Source organism: Saccoglossus kowalevskii, chromosome 20 (genome assembly GCF_978046115.1).
Source record: "Saccoglossus kowalevskii chromosome 20, keSacKowa6.1, whole genome shotgun sequence".
NCBI lineage: Eukaryota > Metazoa > Hemichordata > Enteropneusta > Harrimaniidae > Saccoglossus > Saccoglossus kowalevskii.
This window is the reverse complement of record NC_140660.1, coordinates 19864857-19877057: the sequence shown is the minus strand read 5'-3', so window position 1 is coordinate 19877057 and position 12201 is coordinate 19864857. Positions and strand designations below refer to the sequence as shown.

The 12201-nt window shown below is 37.0% G+C and overlaps 1 protein-coding gene across 2 annotated transcripts; it reads right to left on the bottom strand.

The window, feature by feature from the left end:
* Positions 1-1892: 1892 nt before the first annotated feature.
* LOC100369481 (endoplasmic reticulum membrane sensor NFE2L1-like) lies at positions 1893-12138 on the bottom strand. 2 transcript variants are annotated; one of them, XM_002737074.4, is made up of 5 exons: positions 12058-12138; positions 11799-11942; positions 7548-8457; positions 6764-6913; positions 1893-5628 (listed from the first exon to the last, which is right to left on the bottom strand). In XM_002737074.4, the coding sequence occupies exons 2-5, from the start codon at positions 11832-11834 to the stop codon at positions 4934-4936; spliced, it is 1791 nt and encodes a 596-aa protein (XP_002737120.1). In that variant the 5' UTR covers positions 11835-11942; positions 12058-12138; the 3' UTR covers positions 1893-4933. The 2 variants fall into 2 exon arrangements, with proteins under 2 accessions (XP_002737120.1, XP_006819429.1); XM_006819366.3 differs by lacking the exons at positions 11799-11942; positions 12058-12138 and adding an exon at positions 10425-11395.
* Positions 12139-12201: the final 63 nt, after the last annotated feature.

The following is a 12201-nucleotide window of genomic DNA, read 5'->3' as shown; positions in this document are numbered from 1 at the left end:
ATCAAACTACCGGTAGTATCAGAAGATTAGATTCCAGTTGACCTCATGTGACCTTGAAATGCAAAGGCAGGTCAAAGTTCCCAACCTGATAAATATTTTTAAATACTCCGTGAAGATGAACTTTTCAGTGAGCTATCCCAACACCATGCCTCAAGCACTTGATAAGAACTCCATGTGACACCTGTCGTATCTGATAGTGCATGAGAGCTACGAGGTGGTGATGATGACTTCTTGTGTGTGATACCGGTACATTCTAGCTACACAACGCCAGCATTTGTTTGTTTGTTTGTTTTTTTGTAATATCAATATATATTGCTACTTGGGGAGTGATTCGGTAATATTATCTTTACAGTCAAGTATTCTACCTGTTGGGTAAGACAGTCAAAAAACAGGTATATAGTGTGAATTGTAGATGAAATACTAGAAATAGGAAGAGCTCCATTTTTAACACTAAACCCCACCCAAATTCAATTGCATATGACACCTAGATAACTATAGGTCCTTTGGAGGGGCATATGTACCGAAATTAAATTGGGGAGTTCTGAAGGTTAGGGGTAATTGCCCCCAGACGTCCTGTTTGATATGAGACTCATAGCGATGTATACAAGGTGTGTAAAATATATTGTTTACATGAAATTCAGACACGCTGTGCAACGAAAACCATCCTTCAAATGTGGGGGTAACAAAGGGAACTCGTGCCTAAAGACTAGTATTCACTTTTGGATGGACAAAGAATTAAAGTTATGTTTTTATGCCAAAATTATGAAGGACATATATACCCCAACCAATCATAATCATTAAGCAAAGGATAGAAAAAAACAGAGGCTTGAAATAGTTTCATAATGTATAATAGTTCTATGGGCACATTTCAGTATGAAAGCAACTTGTGGATGGTCGAATTACCCTGGGCTCCTGTCTTCAGAGAAAGCGAGAACATCGCAAAAGAAAATTCAATGTCCCCTTTATTTTGGCTTAAGGTAGAAGCCGACTCATGAATTTAAAAACCCAGAATTTATTCATTTTGCAATAAATTGTACTCTTAAGGCAATATAAGGATATTGACCTAAAAAAAGTTGGGGGTCACCAGCCTTTTTTTCAAAAAATTGATGGTTGTATTTTAGTGGAAAGTCGCCATTTTGACACTATTATAACACTTTTACCACAGGTTCCTGTGGCAGAGATATTATGCAATATCTCAAAATCTAGCCTGGTGACATAGGCTGAAAAAATCATATATTGTTAATGATGGAGTACTTGTTGTTCTGAATTATTTAAAAAATCTGGGTTTTAAAAAATGTCAAAAAATACAATTTTTCTTTAACAGTGTGTTCTATGAAATTGTTCTAAAAATAGCAATTTTCAAGAAATATTAGGACAAGTTTCTCAAAAAGCATAACTGTGAAACACAAAATAATGCTATTTCATTGTACCATAGGACATTAGCTTCATTATTGTACATAATAAACTAATTAACATTGTCATGCGATTTATGACCAATTTTTTCAAAAATTATGACTAGGCTTCTACCTTAATTCACCAATAGCTAAATTTGTTAAATTATAACCCAGTGAATATCCAAAGTTAATAGAACGTACTGTTTACTTCACACACTGGTGAATATCCCTACAGTACTAAAATTAAACACAAGGATTACACCGCCACTCCCAACAGTATTTAAAATATTGGAAGTGATGACAAGGTAGAACAGAGCACTATTTATGTGTACAAAAATAAGTCATATGGCCTCATCAATGTTTAGCGACCACTGACATCTTGGGTCGAATGAAAATTTTTCGAGATGAAACCAGTTTCTGGTCTTCAATATCTTCAGTTTCACACTCACACAGTCAATCGAACATATCAAACCCATTCACTGAAAAACACAACAATCATTACTGAAAACAGATTTTGTTTTATTTACATTTTTCTAAACCACAAATTTCAATACATTTTTCTTATTTCTGTAAATGTATCTAATGCTAACCAAATTAACAACGCAGCCTTCTCCAAGAATGCTTGCATAGCGACGAGAACAAACAAACAAGCAAGCAAGCAAGCTGTCTGATTACAATCCAACGTAATAGTTTCTAAATCAATTCTGAACAAATTGCGGAAGTAAATATACACTAATTGTAACCCTTTTGCTCGACATCTATTAAACAGAAAAAGATATTTTTAAGGTTTCTTGGAACTACAATAAACGACTAATTTCTCAAGAGACAAAATTTCATGATTTTCACAACTTTGATAATCATAAAATTTCGTAGCATTCAAAATTTCTCTGGGTTCTACAATGCAAGAGTCGGTGACTTTTACAAAATCATCCAATCACAATAATTACTAGAAGAGAAAATAAAATGTTTTACATTATTTCATGGTATGAATAAGCATAAACTCTTATCATTGAAATGTCAATAATTTTCTGCTTGTTTGGATGTTAAAAATCAAACCATAAATGCATTCGCAGTCTTCAAATGCATGTTGAATCAATGATTTGCCATATTCCAAAAAAATTCTCAATATTTCCCCCAATTAGTACATATTTAAACCACATAGCAGTACAAAAAGACTTATTAACCCATCTTAGACTGTGTGAATCGAAATAATATTGATACACAAGCTAAACTCAGAAAAAAGAAATTTTAGCCAAGTTCAATTATTTTGGTTATACATGTAAGTATATATTATATAAAAAAAAAAACACATTGTATGTTTCAAACAAAAATATTTACAATAAATATTTACACATGGAAGGCAAAATGTCTGGTTCTTTAGGAGGGGTATGCATAAAACTAGCCTTGCGTACTGTGCTGTGTGTACGGGGACGTGTTCGGTTGATAGATGTCCCCCACCACAGCCCTGCGAACTTCCACAGACAAAGTCCCGGACTTTGAAATATAAACTTTTTTAATGCAACATGCCCAGTAACCAAAAATGTAGATCGATTACCAGATATATCCAGAATTCCCAGTTCGGAGACCAATTGTGGATGAAATCGGCTACTTTGCTCTAAAAACAAACGCATTCTCTCGCGTGAATGAAATTAAAAATGGCGGCGTTTGGTGGATAATTCCTACGCGTCCGTCTTTACTAGTTGTTATTTAAAGACATTTCAGTTTCAGATAACTTTGTAATGGTTGTTACGGATAACTATTGTTATTTCAACCGATTTCGGCTGGGAAACTACTTATTTTTAACTTGCTGTGCGCTCCCGGACTTTGTTTATGGAGGTACGCAAGGCTGTGGTGGGGAAATCTATCAACCGAACGCGTCCCCGTACACACAACACTGTACGCAGAGCTAGCATAAAACATTTGTGCCAGATTAAGACAATGCATATAGAATAGGGATCTCAAACTTAAAATACCACAACGTCTTCAAATTTGCAGCTGTAGTCAAAAAAAAATTCAAAAAAAATTCAATGTATTAATGCAACATTAAAACCAAATTTATTAATTTTATAAATGTACGATTACTTATAGCCATATTCATAACTAATTTAATATAATTATTAAGTGCTCCTGTTTTTTTTTTTAATTTTCAAAACACAAGAAAACAAAATGAAGACATTATAGTGTAAAAACTATTTAACGTAGTCTGAGTGCAACTTAACTCACTAACTGGCAATCAGCTGACTTTTCCTATGATAACTTTTCAAAGTATCATTTTCATTAATAATTTCAACTTATTCTTTGTAATATTTACAAATGTTACTACCGGTAATACGAGACAGTAACGCAGATTACTCAATTTAGCTGATTCAAACGTAACGTAAGCTAGCTTTAACCTTTTCACCACCAGACTTTCTCACCCAAACTTTTCTGCACTTTTTTTCTTATATTCTTCAATATTTCTGGAAATGAACCCTAATTTTAGAGCCAACAGACAAAATTTTAGTCAATTTTTCTGTTTTTACCCCAAACATTTGGCTGTTTTTGTCCCAATCTTCTGAAGGGGAGTACAGACTATCAACAAGACTATTTTGTGATGAAAAGAGGGAGCTGGTAGTGAAAAGGTTAAGCCAAGTCAATGCTACATGTAGCTGAATGTTTTACGGATCCTACTGTAGTGGTGGGAACAGTGAAGTTGCATCAAAGGTATATAAATCAAGAATTCTAATTATGAGGTGTATATATCTATGGATAAGTACCACAAACAGGTGTCTGGTTCATTAAATACCAGAGCAGGTGTGGCATTACAGCAAATCTCAGAATTGGGGCAGCAAGTCAGATGGCCTACTTTCTAATAAAGTGGTCACACCAGTTCTGCACAACTATATGCTGCTCAATCCTAAACTACAATATTGTTTTATTTAGAGATTAATTGATAGTGAGAGAAGAAAAGCCCATGTCTGAGTGAGTTACCTTTCTTCAGGGTAATATCAATCACCAAAATGATTATAAAATTATTGTGTTCATGTAATAATCAAAATAAAAGTTGTCAGCAAATTAGTGAGCCAGTTTTCTAGCATGCTACCCTATCTTTTAACGGAACTTGCTGGAAATGCATAATGTTCAAAGTTACTGCACTGAATGAGCGACTGTTTGGTCGCATTTGCGGGGAGTTTGCAATGCCCAACGTGTAATGCCTTTCATTGATATGAAAATGATATCAACCATGTGCGTATTAGAGGTTAGACTTCACAGTTATGATTCATTTGGTGAAATACTTCAGAATACAATGGAAGCCAATATATTTCAAAGAATATTATGCAAGAAAATCAGTTGAAGATGAAACGATTACGGTACCCTGCAAGCTGAAAAGAAAATTATTACACTCTGTGTAAAATTGAGGTTTCTTTTGACCTCGCAACTGATAACTCAAGAATAACCTTTCAAAATAAAAGCAAGAATATATATCTGTAAAGTCATCCCCAATCAGAAAAAAAGCTTAAAATAAATTTGACCTTCCCCACCAAAACAGAAGCATTTCCTTATTTGGAGCGGCCCTTTCTTCTGTTTTTGTTTTTACGATCTTCTTGTTGTCTTTGAGTGGCAGTGTTTGGTACTAAGAAGACGTTACCATCTGTAGATTGTTGCAATGAATACTCTTCCGGGTCGTATGGTGCTCCCCTCTCATCTCGTAAACTCTCAAACACTTCCCGGTAGAGAACTTGAAACCGATCTTTCATACTGATGGTTTCTTTATCAATCATGCGCCGCTCTTTGCATAGCCTTTCTTTCTCTGCTTTCAGCTCCGCTAAGCCATCACTCAGGTTTGAGATTGATTCAAGTTTCCGCTTCCTGCAATGCTGCGCAGCTATCTTGTTTTTCCCACGTCTGCGAATGTCTCTGATCAGCGTTAGCTGCGCTTCAGACAGGGAGCTACTTGATAACATTTCGTTGAAATCGTCGACGGGGAGATTGATTATTTTATCAGTGGTGAACGGTATTTTCAGACCCTTGGCACGTTTCTCATCGCGCGACAGCTTGTGCTTCTTGTCTTTCTTAGACGAGGAACCGCTGTAGCCCGGAGTATTATGATTGCCTTTATTGTTTTGTTGTTTCTGTTCCGAGTCGTGGGGCTGTGGATAGGTGTGGTTGTGTTTGATGTTATCCATGTTCGGTGGCTGCGTACTCAAACGTTGGTATTTATCGTACTGACTTTCTTCTTTCACGACTTGTTTACCTGAAGTGAATGAAAAATTCATAACATGATGAGTATTATTTCAACAATTGGGTTGGGGCAGGAGTTCAGACCAGTCTTCTCCTTCAGAAAAAATTGCATACAGTATCAGACAATTTGCATAATCATATAGGATGTTAATGAATTCTATTGTATTCATTGTTATGCTAAATTGGTTCTATCGTTTATCCGAAAGTAAACAGTTGGGAACTCCTACTGTAAAATCTGTATTAAAAGTGGCTTCTATTAAAATGGTACAATGCAACAGAGGGGATGTGGCTTCTATTACAGCATATACACATATAAGAAATGGTGAATTTTTTTATTTTCAATTGTTCAAAAAGAATGGGTACGGCTTTTATTAGGGATGCGGCTTCTAATACAGATTTTACAGTACTCTATAACCCTGCTGGCCTGTCAACTTAAAATTCTGCCAAACTAGAAACAGCTCTCCTGAAGAAAGCGTATACAAGTGCTGTGATATGCTAATAGTTGGTTGAAAAGGCCATAGTGCTATGACATTTGCTTGATGTAACAATTCACTGATCAGCTAGCTATAAGCGCTTATTCAGCTGTGACAACATAGCCTGTATGTTTTTTTATTAAAAGGAACACGTGCAGATATACTGAAAAATGACTATTTTATCTTCCGGCGGAAAGTAACAGATCTCGCCAAACAAAACCTAAAAGTGCAAAAGTGTATCCTCCGGAGCTACATTACTAAGTAGCGCACCACTGTACCATGCATTTCTATGGGCTCTGTGCGCGCTGCTGTGGAACGCCGGTCGCGCCGGTGAAAATTCAAGAAAACAAAACAAACTTAACTTTGAAGTAATCCTGAACAACAGAATTTATATATGTTACACAAGTAGGGCTAATCTTGTTACACTGTTCAGGGGAGTCTCAACAACCATCACCAAGTACCGTTTTCTGCAAGTTTTTTGTTTTCACCGCGATGGTTGCCAGGTGGTGAAAATGCCCGGATGTCCGCCCCAAAGATTGGGCGAGTAATCAGCTTTTCCAGTATATGCCAGCCTCAACTCAATGGTAGAAAAAGCACCAACTACGGCAATTATTATACAGATGCCTAACACTCATGATGATTTCAACAAATTACACAACCAAATTTTCAACTCACCGGCAAAGTATGCATTCATATCATCATCAGCGCTATCATAATCCATAGCGGTAGCTCCTTCCATGTCGTCATAGATACCGTCATCACTGGTATCATTGCAATGTGATGATGTGGTGTCATTCCAGTCATTATCAAAACTGTACGGAGAATCTGAAAAAAAAATTTGAATTCAAATTAATTAGCATCAAATAGGGTAACAACCACAAGACTGTTTCTCAAATTCAAGCATTTAATGAAGAGTCGCACTTTGTCGTTGGAGAATGGTTGGCAGGCATTTTTGCAAAATTTATTTTCTATATTCTTGGTATGTTTTAGTACTGTAAGTTTTTGTTGTTCTGAATGTTTTGTTTTGTTATTGTTATTGTTGGAGTTTACTCAAGATTTCATTGGTATGTTCCAAATAAAAAATTCTATCTATCTATCTATACTAAGGCCGCTTTATAAATTTTGGCATTGAAAAATTATGACCTCACAATTTTTTTTTTAACTTTAACTTCAAGCCCTGCATGTGTTTAGTGGTCATCTTCCTAACATAAATGCATTATGGCAAGAGTTCCTTAGGGGCCCCCACACCCATAACTAATCCTAACACTTTCCCTCAGGTACTCCTCCTCCATTTCAATTGTATATACACCTCGTTGGGTAACTTATAATTTGAAGGGGCATATTGAATTACATTCGGGGGCTGGAGTGTTAGGTTAGGGTTCATGTTAGGGGTGAGGGGGGCCTTAAGGAACTCGTTCCAGCATTATGGCAAGTTAATTATATTTCATTTTTTACTTACTAATTCCGCTGCTAACACTTCCACTATTAACAGATACGGCAGAATCAGCATCATCTGTAACACTAGGCAGTAATGTGGTGAGTTCACCATTCTCTGATGGAACATGTTCATCTTCCATAGATGCGTTTAATGGATCAATGTCATCCAGCGATGCACTCAGTGTTTCGTCCATGGTTATGTCATTCATCAGGTCAATATCTCCGATCACTGCACCGCTCAGCAGAGCTGCTAGTAAGGAATCGGTGTTGTTGGCGTTGTAGGTGAAGTCTTCTGGTGTTTGTACCACTGGGGAAAGCAGCGATGCACCCACAGACATGAAGTCAGTGAGATTGTTCAATTCCGGTGACATGCTAGCATTCTGTAGATTGACGTTCCCATTCGTTGTTGCATTTACAGCATACGTGTCATTCTGTGGTGGCAACGGAGGCAACCCAAGCTGTAACTCGGTAAGACTAGCCAGGTCCTGCCACTGCTGTTCAGCAGTGGCATTATCTTCTGCTGGCAGGATCTGTGGACTGGTAATACCCACAGAGAGGGGCAGGCCCTCGTCGTCCACAGCCTGGGGACCATTCTGTTGAAGTGCATGCTCGCGCAACATCTGAATACACTCATCGAGATTATAATCAATTGCATCTGGATCAAGAGGGATGTCTGCAGCCGTGGCTTCGGGTTCTGATGTTGGCTCATGCACATGTGGGATAAGATAATACTCCCCAGTTTCACTGTCAACGCCATATTCCAATCCAGACCATTCATCACCAATACTCGGTGACTTTTCTTCTTTCAGTTTTGCTAGTTCAAGTTGCTTCTCTTTCTCCAGTTCTTTCTGTCGATATGTTCCATCATAGATTTCACGGCACACACCCATGTCAATGTCCTGCTTCCACAGTACATCTATGAGATCCATGTCCTGAAAAAAATTAAATACTGAATAAATTGGGGGAAAACAACTTGAACGTCTGATTTAACCCACTGAAACCCAAAACTTTGGAGCAAAATTTTTATGTGTTAATTTCCCATTGCCTACGATTCTTAATCAAAAAAATGTTAAAATAGACAAAAATTACTCCGACATTCAAATGTTTAATGTTATTCATAATCCATAATCATTATTCATTAGTAGTGACGGCTTTAAATTCACACAGCCAATCTGATTGCCTTGGCATCGTGCTACTTTCATTTTACTCAAATTTACCTTTCATATTAAGTGCCAAATTGTTTTCCCACTCAAAATGTGACAAATTTGTTAACATTTTCTGTAATTTTCACTGAATTCAATCTTAATTTCAGACAAAATATTACAATGCTTCCAGTTTTTGATAAAAAAAGTTGAAATTTATTCAACATTTTCCGCGGGGAAAAAGCAGACTACACATGGAATTATTTTGTGTATGGTGTGTGAAGTTGACTTTGGTGCACAAAGGGTTAAAGAGTAATGCACATACAACATTCTGTAATTTTGAAACTATTTTGTATATCATTCGCTAAACCACTGCATGTGCATATGTAAGGATTCTGGAATATGACTCTGGATGGACGGATGGAGACCGAATTATAAGTCACTGTTTTCGACTTTGTCCGAAGGGAATAATAATCTTATCATATCTGCAGATGATCAATGATTTACTATGTATACATGTTTCGTTTTAGAGCACAATATACACCATATAACAGGACAATAACATACTGTAAAATGACTAATTTCTACTGGGTTTAAATTTCACTGATTTAGCATTTCAGAGATCTTCAGTGGTTTTTTTGGGTTTTATCATTTAGATGTGTTCTATGCTCAATTTTACATATTCACTGGGTTTTAACTTAGCGCATTTTCCAGTCAGCAAAATTAAACCCCAGTGAATAATTAACCCTTTTTACAGTACATTAGTTTCCACAAGAGGCTAGCCCTGTCACTATACATCACTTTAACCCAGGTAAAGAAAATATAATTCTTATTAAGAGCCTGTATTTTGGGTCACCATTATCAGTGTAGTTATTCAAGCAGGAGGAAGACAAAGTGGCTATTCCTACACACCCACAGATATTTATTTAACGTCTAGTGTAATCTGCAGTTAATATTACCCCACTTCTCCATTAGTATTAACTATGTTAGCAAGTCTTGGCAAAAGCGCTGATTGTTGCATCATATCACATACACAGCCATATGGCACCATATCAGGGCTTAAAATTCATCAGCCACAAAGCTTCTAATGCATTGAAATACATATGTATTGTTATTAATTTTAGATTGACTAGGCAATGTCTGGAATTGTTGCTACTGACATTGATCAGAATACTATATTCAAGCCCTGTTATACCTGACTTGACCCCATTAAGAAAAGACCAGCATTAACTTTGTCACTATTTAGAAAACATGAATTTTTCCAATTCTTTTCTCAAGAATCAAGACATGGAAATTTCAGTGAAAATGCTTTCTCCCTAATGTTTTTTTTTTTATGTTTCGGTAACATACAAATTGTTGGGGGTGACAGTTACCCATCAAAATTATTGACAATTTTAGTCAATTTTAGTAAATTCCATTACAGTTTTCAGGAAACAACATTTGAGTTGAAATTATTTACTCTGAATACTTCAAAAGTTAGTGAGGGAAATGAATGCACAAGCAAGAAAACAAGAATGAATGAATTAATGAAGGGATTGATTGATTGAACTGAATGAATGAGTGAAAAAATCAGTTAGAATAGTTGGAATGAATGAATGAATGAATGAATGAATGAATGAATGAATGAAATCAGGATACTTGAAAAAACAAAGGAAGGTGTGAAATGAAATACTGCTTTCCACACATTTGCACAATAAATTAAATTGCACAAATTCAAAATAATTATAACAATTAGATTCCGGCCTTCATTGCTGTACCTCTAAAGTGAGCTCATTCCCAGGCCACAGAAAATCAAACAACAACGAATCAATGTTGTCCTCATGATGGTGATGGTCACCGCCATTGTTTGTCTCAGTTTCTCCGCCGTTTTCATCGTCATTGTTATTTTGGTCGCCATTAGTTAACCGGTATTCTGGCCTGTCCAGCAGCAAGGCTGTTATATCGCGATCCGCCGGCTCAAACTCGCGACGATGTAATGCCTGGAGTTCCCTGAATATACCTTCATTGAATTGTTCGTTGTTGATACGTTTGGGATGGATGCTCGTTCCATCAAACTCGTTGTAAATATTGTGAAACTGCGTTTGCGTGTATGCTAAATTCTGACCCAAAATTAGTTCATTGAGCTCGGGAAATTGCCGCAAATTGTTGGTAAAATAAGACTCCCAGTCCACGCGAGATAAACTCAGCAATATCGTTAGATGGAGAATACTCTCTGCCCACCGTTTCTTCTGCATTGTTTGCTGTTCGCTTCTGACAAAGGAAAATTTCAGCGATTCACAGACGCGACGTCTTCTTTCTGGCAATGATATTCATAATGCGTTGCGGACGATCAGCAGGTTGTCATGCATGTCATATTTTCAAAACATTGCAAAATATAGTCCATAATCGTCTGAATGAGAGGTAAAAACTAGGAAGCTGGGCAAGCTGATGTTCAGTTAACAAGGCGAGGTGTAGAAATGTTTAAAAATAGAAAATTACTAATATATCTCGGCCCGGAAGTCGAGGCCCAACAAAAGGCACGAGCGGACGAACAGACAAAAAACGTGACTTTTTCTTGGCGCGGCGAAAAATACTTCAACGGTAAAATATTATCTTCTTGCTTGAATAATGGCCTTTCCTGCCATTTATAAGTCTTTGTGGATCCAAACAATAATTTTCAACGAAAAATACGATCAAAAGTCTATGAATTCTAGAATATTCGTCGGTAGCCAAGAACTGCAGAAATGACTCAGCAGATATTGCTTGACGTCATATGTCAACCGCGCATGCTCAGATCACTTAATATGGCAGAGTATTTTGCTGTGGGGTCACCAGGACAAGTCGACCCCTATTTTCCCCTTATATGCCATAGAAAACCGAAAACTGTAAACATAATTCACATTGAAATGCCTAAAATGTCATTCAGAAATCGCCTATAGACTATATCTCACTTCCGTACACTGATAAGTTACTTGAAAATGCACGAACCGCATTAAAAATCGTATGTGAAGAGGTCTTTACTGTAGTGTACGACTCTGAGCTCGAGTATCATCTGTCACCACACAACCACACAGTGTTTACATTTCGATTCCAAATTTAAACGAAAACGGCTACTCATCATTTATATAATATATCGAACACAAAATACTAACCTTTGCCGGACTTGGTATTACTTGAACTGTCGTCATTTTGGACAAGATTGGCCAATAATTTGGTTCAAGACTGCGGACTCTGTGATAGTGGAGTCACGGTCGATCTAGTCTTCTGCAGTTTCCAATCCCGACAACTCAGTCAGCCTGTGAACACCAAAAATACCGAAAGATAAATCGTCAGTAACACTTCCCACCGTCTTCAAAGAATTGTATACTTAACGTATACACCAGAAAATAAAATTTGTAAGAAAAAACTTACCCCGATCGCCGAGTAAGTGTAGCAGCCCTGCCGACTTCGCGATTGCCTCTGTGCTTATGTCTATCAGAGGTGGGAGTGTGTGAATCCAACTAATGGAACAGCGCCATAGTAATGCATGGTCACGTGACTTCATGCCATTCCATG